General features: G+C 45.9%; 1 protein-coding gene across 1 annotated transcript in view; it reads left to right on the plus strand.

The window, feature by feature from the left end:
* obscna (obscurin, cytoskeletal calmodulin and titin-interacting RhoGEF a) overlaps nt 1-14,587 on the plus strand; it is an 80,486-nt gene extending 65,899 nt beyond the window's left edge. The window contains exons 60-79 of the mRNA XM_071346710.1: nt 169-337; nt 607-694; nt 838-1,038; nt 1,155-1,215; nt 1,356-1,433; nt 1,618-1,790; nt 1,910-1,936; nt 2,051-2,203; nt 2,288-2,333; nt 2,470-2,532; nt 7,389-9,138; nt 9,249-9,380; nt 9,482-9,604; nt 10,004-10,171; nt 10,247-10,352; nt 10,528-10,767; nt 10,979-11,212; nt 11,632-11,745; nt 13,302-13,451; nt 13,617-14,587. Of these exons, the coding sequence (XP_071202811.1) occupies nt 169-337; nt 607-694; nt 838-1,038; nt 1,155-1,215; nt 1,356-1,433; nt 1,618-1,790; nt 1,910-1,936; nt 2,051-2,203; nt 2,288-2,333; nt 2,470-2,532; nt 7,389-9,138; nt 9,249-9,380; nt 9,482-9,604; nt 10,004-10,171; nt 10,247-10,352; nt 10,528-10,767; nt 10,979-11,212; nt 11,632-11,745; nt 13,302-13,451; nt 13,617-13,797 (4,257 nt within the window). The 3' untranslated portion in view covers nt 13,798-14,587. The remainder of the gene's footprint in view (nt 1-168; nt 338-606; nt 695-837; nt 1,039-1,154; nt 1,216-1,355; nt 1,434-1,617; nt 1,791-1,909; nt 1,937-2,050; nt 2,204-2,287; nt 2,334-2,469; nt 2,533-7,388; nt 9,139-9,248; nt 9,381-9,481; nt 9,605-10,003; nt 10,172-10,246; nt 10,353-10,527; nt 10,768-10,978; nt 11,213-11,631; nt 11,746-13,301; nt 13,452-13,616) is intronic.
* Nucleotides 14,588-14,809: the final 222 nt, after the last annotated feature.

Raw genomic sequence — 14,809 nt, forward strand, 5'->3', positions numbered from 1 at the left:
TCCCCCAGTACATTTAAGCATAGCTGACACCGCCGGACATAACTAACCAAAACAATTCATCAACTGAGTAGTACGAGCATGGTAATTGTTGGTGTTCTCCTCTACTACTTGGCCCCTGTGCTGTCGTAGAAGCTGTGCCTTAGTAGTGTCTCTCTCATGTGATTGGAGGATGGAGAGGAGCTGTTGGCCAATGAGAATGTGGAGGTGGTCCAGAATGGTGCCCGCTGCTCTCTGACTGTGCTGTGCCCGGAGAGCGAGGACGGTGGCATCTACACCTGCTGGGCCTATAACGACTTAGGACACACCTCCTGTCAGGCTCAGCTGACAGTGGAGGGGGGTAAGACCTCAGTACACACCTATGGTGTCTGTCAAATGAATCAAAAATGAATCCCCCTTGTACAGCAGTGCACTACTTTACGCTAGAGCCATGTGTCTTTCCGTTCACTGTCCTTATTTTTTACTGTCATTCAAACTAGCTGATGCCAAAGCTATGACAGATTTAACACAAAATGCCTAGAAGATGAGCATCCTAATCCCCAAATACAACACCACCAATGTGATGGCTGACTTAATGTGACTGCATGGTCCTGATCCTCTTTTCTGTAGGTCCACTGGAGTCGCAGGAGAGAGAGGTGGAGCTTGGGAAGAGGAGGAAGCTGCTGTCTGTGTATGACGTCCATGGGGAGATTGGGAGGTAAGTACACATTTAGTTGGGTGTCGTATTTCGCACTGCAGCAATCAGTCAAGCTGCAACTGTGGAGGTGACGTTCCCTTTAGAGGTGTTCCAATAAACTAAAATTGGGTTCCGTCCTTTGCCTCTTCTCCTTGTGTCTGTAGAGGCACGTATGGGGTGGTAAAGCGGGTTACCCACAGGAGGACGGGTGAGGGCTTTGCCGCCAAGTTCCTGCCCCTGAGGAGCAGTACGAGGACCAGGGCGTTCCAAGAGAGGGACCTGCTCTCCCGGCTAGCCCACCCCAGGGTGGCCTGTCTGCTGGACTTCTTCTCTACACGGAGGACCCTGGTCCTGGTCACTGAAGTGTATCCTTCCCCATGGCGCTTTTAGCCACTTCACCGATGAAGACCTAAGAGTGGAAATGTAGTGCTCAATTTGATCCATGTTGAACACGGCACATCATCCTTAATACCATCTATAGGTGCTCCTCTCATGGTCTTCTTGATCATTTGCTGTCGAAGGGATCCGTCAGTGAGAGAGAGGTAAAACCTTAGATCTTTTGACTGTAAACCCAACCTTGTTGAACTGTGTTTTGAGTTGACCCCTGTTTTGCCTGAATGCTAAGGCTATTATGACTGCCCCTATGATGTTTATAAACTGCACCATGCGTTCATGGTACCAGGTGCAGATGTACATTCAGCAAATCCTGGAGGGAGTTGGTCACATCCACAGCATGAACATCCTACACCTGGACATCAACGTAAGCTCTTCATACATTCATATTCACGAATCCAGTCTGTATGTTTCATTTGATTGTTCATGCATTCATTTTCGTGTTCTGCACATTGAAACAATGCACAGCGGTCGATAGTTTGACGGACAGCTCAGTCATGACATGATAAGTTCCCTCACCCACCGTCTGCCATTGGAATTCAATCACACAGACGGACAATATCCTGATGGTGTTTCCACCCAGAGAGGAGATCAAGATCTGTGACTTTGGCTTCTGTCAGGAGATAGACACGTCCAGACACCAGTACAGCAAGTTTGGCACTCCTGAGTTTGTAGCCCCTGAGATCATACATCAAGACCCTGTCACTATAGCAAGTGACATCTGGTAAGCTAAACGTACTCTCTGTTTCAGTACATCTGTGCCACTGTATGTGACATTCCTATCATATGAATTGAAAATGTGACGATTTATCACTACATAAATATTTTCTCTCTCTTTGTCAGGTCCATTGGTGTTGTGGCCTATTTATGGCAAGTACTGTATGATTTATGAATTTTAAAAGAAATTCAATATTTGAGTCTCATCATATAGTACATGGAATGTGAGTGAGTGTTAGGTGTTGAAATCACGCTGTGTCCTGTCAGTCTGATGTGCCGCTGTCCGTTCGTGGGGGAGACGGACCGGGCCACTCTGCTGAGGGTGGGGGAGGGGACACTGAACTGGGACGCACCCGACCTCGCCTACAGGAGCACCGGTGCCCAGGGCTTCCTCCGCACGGTCCTGCAGCCAGACCCAGCGTAAGATACACAACCATCGACGTGAATGAAGATATTACGATCTCTTATATGGATATAACTCTAAATGATTTGTTCTCTCCTTAGAAAGCGACCAACTGCATTTGAGTGTCTGGGGCACGAGTGGTTCCAGGTAAGAATTACATACTCAGTTTGTTTATGTCTCAGCCGGGTTGGTGGAGACAAATAAAATAAAGAAATGGAGGAAAACAATGAATCTTGTCTAACACATTCTCTCTTGTTGACTATGTTGTCAGAGTGAACATGAGGATGAGACTGATGATATCAATACGAGGGCTCTGAAAGTCTTCATCTCAAGGAGAAAATGGCAGGTACAATAATGATATGCAGGGCTCTATTTTAACAAACCAAATGCAATGATAAAGTGATAGCGTTATAGGGTTCGGGGGTGTGTCGGAAATATTTGTGCTATTTTTACAAACGGAATTATGGGCGCAGTAGCTGGCGTTGGTGCGAAAGGGCTGGGTTTTGATGAATAAATAAATTGGAGGCTTTAAGCCTCACTGGCCAATCAGAACATGCTCCATGGCTAAATATTTGGTTGCTTCAAGTTGTGCATTTACAATCTTTTATGTATTGCCTTTATGTATTGCCTTGTCATCAACTCCAATTTCAATGTTAGTCCGCTATAGCCTAGTTTGTTAAATAACCTACAGAAACCAAAAATATGTTGAACATGTTTTCAGTCCACATTGTTGTAAGTAATTGCATGTCTTCAATATGGAAACATATAGTTAAACATAACATTCACACTGGGGGCTAGGCCTACTGTAAATTGCATTATGGCTGATTCATGGACATGCCAAACGTACGATTAAATTCACGGCCTAAAAAGAGGCCTAAAAAGAGTCAATAATTCTAACCAAATTAAAATCAAAAATATACAAAAACTTGTTTTAAATAGGGTACAGTATGTCTAAATACAGTTAAAGGCACCATAATTGCTTCCTGTGGGCATATAATATTAAGGCAACGCAGACAATGGAGGGTTTTATGCACATCCAACTTTTCACAGAAGCTGGACAAAGATACAATATAAAGAGAATGTCCACTCACCGTTATACTGTTTGATAAACATAATGGAAACATCTTACAGATCGCATTCACATTTCTTCAGAAATAGCAGGTGGCTCCTAAATTCCATTTCATGCCAGCTGGATGTTCTCTAAACCTTTGTACCATAACCGATAACAGCCTTCATCATTGACACCATATTAGCTAACGTCATAGTCGACATAGTAAACCCGCTACAATCATGCAGTACAGTGTACAGCAAGCAGTTTAGCAGTTACAGCGGTGGGCCCCTGTGGCAATACATTTCTAAAACCAAAAGCTTACCTTAACTTGGAAGAGTTCCAGTGTTGGATAGCCTTAACCAGCTAGCTAACATAGCATCCCTCTCTGTTTGAGCCGGGTGTTAGAGTAGGCTAAACTAGCTAGCTGCATTAGCTAGCTAAGTAAGTGAAAGTGAAAACAAAATATCTCTGCTTCTCTTTCATTTTTGAAAAAATTAATTGGTTCAAAACTGTTGTCTTTCACTCTCTGAGTCAACTACTCACCACATTTGATGCACTGCAGTGCTAGCTAGCTGTAGCTTATGCTTTCAGTACTAGATTCATTTTCTGATCCTTTGATTGGGTCGACAACATGTCAGTTTATGCTGCAAGAGGTCTGATAGGTTGGAGGATGTCCTCCGGAAGTCATCATAATTACTGTGTAAGTCTATGGAAGGGGGTGAGAACCACGAGCTTCCTAGGTTTTGTATTGAAGTCAATGTACTCAGAGGAGGACGGAAGCTAGCTGTCCTCCGGCTACACCATGGTGCTACCCCAGAGAGTGCTGTTGAGGCTACTGTAGACCTTTATTGCAAAAAAGTGTTTTTAATCCATTGTTTGATGACGTGAAATCTTTAGTATAGTTTTATCTAAAAGGGATAACATTTTTAATGTTTCATTATTTCTATTTTTATGAAATGTACTGAGGAGGATGATCGTCCCTTTCCTCCTTTGAGGAGCCTCAACTGATGCAATTGGATAGATATCAATCACCGAAGCTGTTCACCCCATGTTAGTGTGCAAAGGAACATTGTCAAATCAATACCCAACTTTCATTTACCTGTTGTTATGCACAGATGTTCCAAACTCTGTTTTAGAAGAGACTAACTTTATGACCAAAATTATTCTATTTACACTTTGTAGTAAACTTTGACACTAGAATAACTGTTTTTGACTCTTATCGATGCCAAATAAGGGATTTGTTGCTTTTTATCTTCTTAGGGCCCCCTTTTTTTCTTTTATTTTTTCTCGCCTAAAATGACATACCCAAATCTAACTGCCTGTAGCTCAGGCCCTGAAGCAAGGATATGCATATTCTTGGTTCCATTTGAAAGGAAACACTTTGAAGTTTGTGGAAATGTGAATTGAGAGAGAATATAACACAATAGATCTGGTAAAAGAAAATACAAAGAAATAAATGACCGTTTTTTTTCTACCACCATCTTTGAAATGCAAGAGAAAGGGCCCCAAATCTAGCCATCGCTCTGGTAATTCCAATGGTGTCCACAAGATTGCAGCAGTGTATGTGCAAAGTTTCAGATGGATAACTTGATGTATGAGCAAACTACATAACTTTTAGTGTGAAGACACCCAGGTACATTTGGGCAAATCGTGAAATAGACATTCACATTCACATAACATTTTTCGGCAAGTATATCGTCAAATATGTATACTTGGACTTTGATTTAGCTTTTACAGTATTAGTGACATCGGATACTGTAGGTTTCCTGGAGGACAGGCAGTGTTCCCCCGATGATGTGTTGGGCAGACCACACCACCCTCTGGAGAGCCCTGCGGTTTCGGGCGGTGCAGTTGTCGTACCAGGCTGTGATGCAGCCCGACAGGATGCTCTCAATTGTGCATCTGTAAAAGTTTGTGACTGTCTTAGGTGCCAAGATAAATTTCTTCAGCCTTCTGAGGTTTAAGAGGTGCTGTCTTCACCACACTGTCTGTGTGGGTGGACCATTTCAGATTGTCAGTGATGTGTACGCCGAGGAACTTGAAGCTTTCCACCTTCTCCACTGCTGTCCCGTCGATGTGGATAGAGGCGTGCTCCCTCTGCTATTTCCTGACTTCCACGACCAGTTCCTTCGTTTTGTTGATGTTGAGGGAGAGGTTATTTTCCTGGCACCACCCCGCCAGGGCCCTCGTCATTGTTGGTAATCAGGCGTACTACTGTTGTGTCGTCTGCAAACTTGATGATTGAGTTGGAGGCATGTGTGGCCACGCAGTCATTGGTGAACAGGGGAGTACATGAGGGGGCTGAACACGCACCCTTGTGGGGCCTCTGTGTTGAGGATCAGCGAAGTGGAGTGTTGTTTCCTACCTTCACCATCTGGGGGTGGCCCGACAGGAAGTCCAAGACCCAGTTGCACAGGGTGGGGTTCAGACCCAGGGCTCTGAGCTTAATGATGAGCTTGGAGGGTACTAGGGTGTTGAAGGCTGAGCTATAGTCAATGAACAGCATTCTTACCTAGGTATTCCTCTTGTCCAGATGAGATAGGACAGTGTGCAGTGCGATGGGAATTGCATTGCCTGTGGATCTATTGGCCCAGTAAGCAAATTGAAGTGGGTCTAGAATGCCTCTCAACGCAGTCATTGAGTTGAGTTACCTTTGGTTTCTTGGGTACAGGAACAATGGTTGACATCTTGAAGCAAGTGGGAACAGCAGACCTGGATAAGGAGAGATTGAATATGTCCGTAAACACCCCAGCCAGCTGGTCTGCGCATGCTCTGAGGACGCGGCTAGGGCCGGCAGCCTTGCGAGGGTTAACACGCTTAAATGTCTTACTCACTTCAGCCACGGAGAACGAGAGCCCACAGTCCTTGGGAGCGGGCCGCGCCGGTGGCACTGTGTTATTCTCAAAGCGGGTGAAGAAGATGTTAATCTTGTACGAGAGAAAGAAGTCCACTATGAAAACCTCTTCTCCGCCGGCGTCGTCTTGTGGCAGCCTTTGGGATAAGATAAATTGCCCTGGGGGGTACGAACAAAGGATTCAATTCTGGAAAGTTGTATTCCTGGTCGTAATGCTGGTGAGTTACCGTCGCTCTGATATCCAAAAGTTATTTTCGGCTGTATGTAATAACAGAAAAAATGTTCTGGGCTAATAATGTAAGAAATAACACACAAAAAAACAAAATACTGGAAAGTTGCTTAGGAGCTAGAAGCAGAGCTGCCATGTCTGTCGGCGCCATCTTGCCATCAAGATTGTATCGTTGCTTATGTACGAGACAGATTTTTTTAAATGGCATTATAGGACGACTGAATACTTTGGAGGAGCGTGTCTCTGGTAATTGGACGAGGGGCGCTCTTTGAAAATGGGAACGGATAGCCTACTTGAACATGTGAAATGTAAGTATGTGAATTGTGAATATTGAAAAAAGCATGAGGGCAAAATCCTCAAATATTTCAAAGCTCAGTCAACCGTTGAAAACTCCTTTATTCATAGGCTACTTTTGGCTAATGGCCAGGATAAAAAGACACACCTATGGTAGGCAATGCTGCTAAACCAGCCTTGATTAAGGGGAGGGTAGGCAATGCTTGGTTTTTAATCAAATCGAAATAGGGGGAAACCAATTTTTTTATGTTCATAAATACGAGATTCACGGGCAAAAAAGGCACATCTCTCCTTCCATGGACACTGTGCATCATGGCTAGATAGGCTGCGTTTCCAGTCTCAAAATCCATTCCATTATCAACTACTTCCGTTAATAAGACGTGCTTTTTGTGGGTCTTAAAACTTCCCATCAGTACTGCAGCAAATTGTCACTTTTGCACTTGTTTTTAAGTACACACCTCAAATATTGCCACCCCTCCCACCTCAGTGCAAGCGAGCTGATAAAAGACAGGTAAATCGCGGAACCTGGCTTTAGGGCTGGAAAATGCCAGTGCGCCAGTTTTTACATGACAAAATTGCAAACACCCTGCGTTTGAAACATACGTCTCCTTAGCGCCAACTGATAAAATAGAGCCTTCAGTCTTTTAACTCTGTCCAGTGTTTTCTTGTCTCTTCTCTCTGTTTATGTCAAGTGTTTCCTGAACTGTCTTTTCCCAGCTCTGTATGACCGCTCTGTCTTCTCTCTCACCTGCATTCTCTCCCCTCTCTACCCAGCGTTCTCTGACCTGCCTGGGCTCGGTACTAATCCTGAAGCCCATCCCAGAGCTGCTGGATGCCCCTCTTCGGGAGACCTCCATCACAGCCCCCCGGGACCCCCATGAGCACAGCAGCACCTCCATGAGCAGCGGCTCCTCCTCTGAGTACGACGAGGCCGACGCCTGGGACTTCTTCCACCACTGCACCACAGCCGACGAGGATGAAGACGAGGAGGAGGAAGAATTTGACCCCCTCATGGAGAGAGCCAGGATCCCTGAGCTCTTTGCCAAACTGACATTCGAGGAAGAGGAGGAGGAGGGCACCATGGAGGAGGAGGACGAGGAGGAGGAGGAGGAGGAGATGGGAGGACAGAGGAGCGTGCTGGAGAGGAGCCTAAGCAGGCAGTCTATAGGGTCCTCGGACGCCTCACAGCAGCCGACCCCCCAGAGGGAGAAGAGGGTCAGCCGAGAAAGCAGCCCGTCCCTATACCTCTCCGAGGGGGATGATGGGTCCGCGTCCGGGAGTGAAGGAGGCCTCATCGCCAGGAGCAGCCTGATCCGCAGCACTTTCTACAACAGCTCCGCGCAGCTCTCGCCCATGTCCGCTCGCCACATGACCCTCAGGGACAAGTTCCAGGCCAAGAAGCAGGAGAGGGGCCGCAAGCCGCTCCGCAGAAGCCTCTCTAGCCGCCTCAACGAGCCTCTCATTGAGTATGTGGAGGACGAAGGCGAGACCAATCACGGGCAAAGGCGAGGGTCTTTGCAGCCGTCCATGCTCAAGTCCTGCTCCTTTGACAGCGGGGTCAGCCTCTCGCACAATGCACCACCACAGAGGAGGAGCAGGTCGTTGGACGAGTACTCCCGACACTCACCAGGATCCGCCAAACGCAGAGAAGAGGAGAGTGCTTTGAATCTTAAGGAGGATTTCACCGATGAGGAGGAAGAGGAGAAGAGCTTGGACGTTCCCCCTCTCCAAGTGAGAGGTAGAAGAGGTTCAGTGGCAGTGGCTCCCAAACAGCTTACGGCCAGGCTTCAGAAACTGTGTGCAAAATCGCCCCATGCTGGTCCAGAGGAGGAGGCGGGGAACCTGGCTGGCTCTCAGTACTCCCTGGCTGAGTCCCTCATCCTGGAGCATGGCTCTGAGGGCTCCAGCAGGCTGGGCTCTTGTGAGGAGCTGTCCCACGGCTACCCTGCAGCCACACAAAGAGGGAGAGCAGGGGATGAGTATGATGACCAGGAGGAGCCGCTGATCACAACATCCCCCTGCTCCCTGCTCCAGGGGTCTGAGGCTGTGGACGCTGGTAAGGAGCCCCAGCGCCGGAACGGCCAACTTCAGATCCCACCGAGAAGGACAACCCACCCCAACCAGAACTCAATGGCCAGAAATAATGGTAAGGTAGAGAAGACGGTCCTGCCTGTAAAACCCAGCTCCAGCCTGTCCTTCAAGGCCCCAGAGAGACCCTCGAGGGCCAGCGACACAGAGGCACGTCTCCAAAGGCACGCGTCCACCCCGGCCCTCCAGGCCAAACCGCCCACGGGGAAGTCTCCCAGGATGTCACCCAAGGTTGGGTTGATGAATCTGTTACGTAGGCAGTCCTGGGCGGGGCATTCCTACTCACAACTGGAGGGCACGGAGCAGGGACCCACGCTAGGGGAATTGGAGCCCAAAACTCCCACTATGTCACTCAGGAAAAAGATGAGGGCATCAGCCTCTAGCCTCACCAAGCTGTTCACTAAATCGTCCAGCAAGGAGGACTTAACGAAGGGAGGTGAGCTACCATGCACTTTTAGTTTCGTACACTTTTTCCCGAATGGGATCACTCTCATGTAGTGGAAACAATCAGAATTTCCACCCTTTATGTTTCTTGGTGTGATGCAGGGCCGATTGTTAAGGGTTCATCTCCTGCTCCACCTGAGCAAAAGGCGAGCGCTGGCTTGGAGAGTGCTAAAAAGAAGTCCAAATTATTTTCATTTAAAATACCTAAAATACCTGCATTCAAGAAGAACAAAGGTGAAGTATATTTGGACTCTACTTTGCAATCTACTCAGCAGAAGAGAGGCTTTGTGTGTCTCTTTGCAAGTCTAATGTTTATCTTTCTGTTTTCTCTCCAGAGATGCCCATCCACCTGACCAGGCCTGATGTGTACCAGTTGGAGGCAGGAGGATTTCTGCTGGTATGGAGACCAGTGCAGTCCAGCGACCCAGTGGTTTACTGTGTTCAGTACAGCACAGACGGTACGAAAAACACTGCTTACAGATCACACAGATTTGCATATTGATTTTTCCACAGAAATGTGTATGTCACAGGAGGCTGGTGAGGGGACGATGGCTCATAATAATGGCTGGAATGGAGTAAATGGAATGGTATCAAGCACATGGAAACTGTGTCTGATGTGTGTGATATCATTCCGTTCGTGTCGTCCCAGCCATTACCATCCGCCCGTCCACCCCAATTCAGTGCCATGCGTCGCCGTACCACCAGCCGCCTGTGGTGTATATGCAGTGAAATGAAGCGACACTAAATTGAACAAGTTTAACACTGTCTACCGGATGTTGACGATGATGATGATGATGCACCTGGTGCACATGAAATATTAGAATGCTAAAACATTTCCATACCCTGTACTGCCACAGGCGGGGAGTGGAAGCTACTGTGCGAGGAGGTGACAGACAGTTGCTACGTAGTGAAGGACTTACTCAGAGGAGCAGGATACGTATTCAGGGTGGGCTGCATCACCAAGAAGGGGGCAGGACCTTTCAGTGACCCTTCACCACCTGTTGTTATGGCAACCCATCCTAAAGGCAAGACAATTCTATATAGTCCTTGTTTCATTTTAGAGTTTATTGATGAAACTTTTGTGCTCCTTTAATCTACAGAGACCCACATTCCCCTCATCCAGACCGAGTACCCAGGGTCAAAGGGCAGTGGATCAAGAGGTCAACCTAGCCACAAGACCTACAGCTTCCTCGCAGAGATCAACAGGTACTGAACGGTCAACACTGGCTTCGGAAAGTTGCCGTTTTTTCTACACGACGCGAATGTGTACTCATTGAGCATTCCTTTACCGCACGTCTGTCCCGCATACCTGTAACGTAGGCCTGCACAGATGTGTGTGCAATCTCTCTCACCGTCTCTCTCGCCGTGTTGTCCATGTCAGGGGTCGTTTCAGCGTGGTGACCCAGTGTCAGGACAGCCAGAGCCAGCAGCTGTTTGCTGCCAAGATCACCCCCTACAGGGCAGAAAAGAGAGCTCTGGTGCTCAGGGAGTACCAGCTGCTTAAGAAGCTCAACCACCCGCACCTGGTGCAGCTGCACACGGCCTACATTACCCCCCATTACCTGGTGCTCATCCAGGAGCTGTGTGCTGGCAGAGAGCTGCTCTACAACCTAGCTGAGAGGTCAGAAAGACACAGCTGCCTGCTTTACATTACACCATTACTTAGTAGTGTTTGGGGGTGTGTTAGTTTGTAGTGTTGCCTGGCTAATGGGTTTTGCAATTTCCAGAGTGTGGATGCAAAATGTGTTATTTACTGTACTTGGTAAAGATGCAGAAGATGGGTTTTAGATATACCATGTTCCCCCTCCCTCCGTCCTTTTCCCCCCAAACAGAGATCTTTATGCGGAACTCCACGTGGCAGAGCTGCTGGCTCAGATCCTGAGTGCTGTGGACTACCTGCACGGCCGCCGCGTCGTCCACCTGGACCTCAAGTCGGACAACATGCTGGTGACGGACCGCAACGTGCTGAAGATCGTAGACCTGGGCTCTGCTCAGTCTTTCACACCCGGACAGACACTCAACATCGAGGACATTCCGGGACAAGAGAAAGGTACATCAAGAGAATGACTGGAAAGGATGGGTGGATAGGGATGGGTGGATAGGGATGATAGGCTGAGCAGAAGCTTGCCTAACTTCATCACTCAACTTTGCTCTTGAAGAACAGTTACATCCATCTTCCCATTTCACACAGAGACTCCATCGCGCGCCTCTCCACAGACAACGGGCAGGAACAGAATGGCAGATGGTGGTACGCTAACCCAATGTTAACTGTTATGCCTTTCCTAACCCTTACCCTAACCTCACTGAAACGATGCCAAAACCTTAACCTAACTCTTTTTCCTAATCCTAACCTTAATTCATTTCGACCTCTGTGTTCTGCCGCTGGACTATAAACGTTGTTCCTTGAGAGATGTATTTTAATTTACTGGCACGTACTAATGGAAACAATGGAATGTAAAACTCTTATGAAGAATGCCCTCTCTATCTGTCATGTTTTGTCTGTTTACGTTGTCCTTCCTAAAGCTCCAGAAATCCTCGACGGACAAGGAGTCGGACCTGAGACCGACATCTGGGCTATTGGGGTTTTGGCTTTTATAATGTAAGTATGAAGGGTTGTTCCACGAAATGAGTGCCTTTTTGTGTCCCTTTTAATATTTTAAGTAGGAATTGTGCACAAATATTGCATTTTAAAAGCCAGTTACATTAAATGAAGTGCCATTTAATATAGACCACATGGACGATTCAATATATCTGACTTGCTAAAGTGGCAAAATTGAGCATTTTGACATATCCCTCTGTGCACCCTCTGTGACTTCTAGGAATATATTAACCCATTTAACCTGAACCTTTTTTCACCATCATTGTAAAGCCCTAATTATTATGTTGTTTTGACAAAGTCATTTCTGGCGACTATGATTTATTTAATCTGACCCTGTTACGTGAACTGAACTCAAATTTCAACGTGGTGAAACTTTTGCTTTTTAAATAGTCAAACCCCAGTGTAAAAGCAGGTGAGCTGGTTCTACTCGTTTTGGCCATATTCTGGTGTTTTGTGGTGGAAAACTGAGCGGGTCGAGCACAACACTTTAACCCTGTTACCCATAGACAGGCTAGAAATGTTTTGACAATGTCATTTTTTTTGTGAAGCTTGCATTCAATTGCCCCTCCCTGTTGCACACACATCAACTTAATTTAATATCAACACTGTTACTTTACTTGGCTCTTTATTGGCACTTACTATAGTGATTTTTTGGAGATGGGAAGACAAGTTTTTTATTAAGTTGAACATATGCTCTTTATGACGGAATGTTAAAATTAGGTGAAACACGTTTTTTTTTTACACTGCTGAAAATGCACCCAATTGGTGGAATGACCCAGAAAGATACATGAGGATTGAATTATTTTTGCGATAATTACACTTCTCTCTAATGTTTAGAGTACTGATTGCCCTGGATGTGTAAGTTGTATCCTATATATCAGGAGTGTCAAACTCATTTTGCTCAGCAGGCCACATTGGGTCTTTACAGTCGTCCAGAGGGCCGCACTTAAAATGTGTTATATTTCCTTGCTGTCAACTGTCCCAAAAATAGTCCCATATCCATTGCTTTTGGAATTTCCGATGCTCCCTTACTGTCCAGCATTTGTTTCGATGACTGTTAGCAAGCTGGACAGCGTGAAGAGACTGTAAATGTAGCTCCGTTAATATTTTTACACAGTTTCAATTTGGTTTTAGTCATTTCAATGTCAATTTATTAAGACCGTTTTTCAAAGAAAAACTGAAACCCCCTGCAGGCCGGATTGAATGGGCTCGCGGGCCGGATCTGTATGTTTGACACCCAAATATACAGCCATACTGCCATTTACTCTTCTGTTTCTCCTCTGATATGTCTATGTGAGGGGACTGCGAGGGGACACACACACACACACACTCTAACACACATTATTTTTGTTGTTGTATTGTTTGTATTAGTCTTATTATTATACATTTTTTATTTTGTGTTTGTTCATATTTGTGTGACTGGCCTCATCTATCAGTGTTTTGTTACTTGTCGTGCTTTGTGTTTTTTTGTGGACCCCCAGGAATAGTAGCTGATGCTTCTGCAAAAGCTAATGGGGATCCAACTAAACAAATATGTCCTCCCTCTCACCACCTAGGTTGAGTGCAGATAGCCCGTTCCATTCAGACCTCAACTGGGAGAGGGACAGAAACATCCGGAAGGGGAAGATCCAGTTTGGCCGCTGCTACCCTGGCTTGTCAGAGGGAGCAATCAACTTCATAAAGAACACACTGAGCATCAAGGCCTGGTGAGTCGATTGACCACATCTGACCAGGACCTATACAGTACCTATTGCCTATTTGAGATAGCCGAGCACACGCAAAGTTGTTTCATTGAGGGGTAATTGATAGATAGTGTTAACAAACCATTTCAGAATGTTCCTGATGTGTCTCATCTGATATCGTTTCTTCAGGGAGAGACCCTCGACGGCTGAGTGCCTCCAGAACCCGTGGGTACGGGGCGAGCGGGCCCCCTCCAAACACAGAGACTCCATCTTGTGTTTCTCCACTGACAAGCTGCAGGCTTTCCTCAAGGAGAGAGAGGTGAAACGAGACCAGGTCCGCACCAAGCTGCAAGGCCCGTTCTTCCAATAATTGCACTTCTTTCTAATGTTTAGAGTAGGGCTGTGAGGACTTACACATGAACTGGCGCTGGGTGATGTCTCTTCATAGCCCAGATCCTGATCACAAATATGTGATGTCTTACAAATGTTGACCTAAAATGGAGAGCGTTTAAATGTGTGCGTATCAATGGCTGCCTAGAGTTTTGTTAAAAGTTTGTCTGAATGACTTGGACTTTGGCTTTGGTTGAATTATAGCGCCATGATATCAGGGAAATGTTTAGTTAAATGCTTTATGCAAATACTGTTGCATGAGTTTGAAAAGATGATGATGTTGATGTGTAAAATGCATCATCCCTTTGAGTTTGCAGCATTGGACACGAAACGCATTTCACGTTTACATTTTAGTCATTTAGCAGACGCTCTTATCCAGAGATATTACAGTTAGACGTTTGTAATAACAAAGGCTGTTGCATCTAGCCATTCAAAAAAAAGTTTGTATTTTTTTTGTGAATCTTAACAATATGTTTGTGGTTCATTAGCCAAATGGAAAGATCAGTGGAGGATTCATGTGCCCAAAGCATAGCACGGGCCGCTACCAGAATACAGCTTTGTCTCACAAAGGGAGGAACATTGAAATATTTATATATAGATAGATATTTACACTATTGCAATGTTTTCAACTGTGCAGAAATAGATTGTATCAATGGAGAATAAGATCATGAGTAAATTAAGCATATTTTTGATGATCCTTTATTTGATTTCATGGAGTATACCTTGTGATGGATGTACTGAAAGGCTAATTAAACAGTATGTTAGTGGTACGTTTCACCTACTTTTTATTAACCTAGCTCAGTTGCATACAAAAACATCCACACCAAGACACACAAGTTTTATTTTCTGCTGATGGAAGGCTACAGCAAGTAACCTGAGAGTTAAACTGACCACCTCAGGACTGACCTGTGACCTCTGAAAGCTGTGTGTTGAGTGCTTGGGTCCTCACCCAGCCAGTTACATGTTCATCCACAAATACTGTTCAATTAGTA

This window comes from Salvelinus alpinus, chromosome 16 (assembly GCF_045679555.1).
Source record: "Salvelinus alpinus chromosome 16, SLU_Salpinus.1, whole genome shotgun sequence".
Classification (NCBI taxonomy): domain Eukaryota; kingdom Metazoa; phylum Chordata; class Actinopteri; order Salmoniformes; family Salmonidae; genus Salvelinus; species Salvelinus alpinus.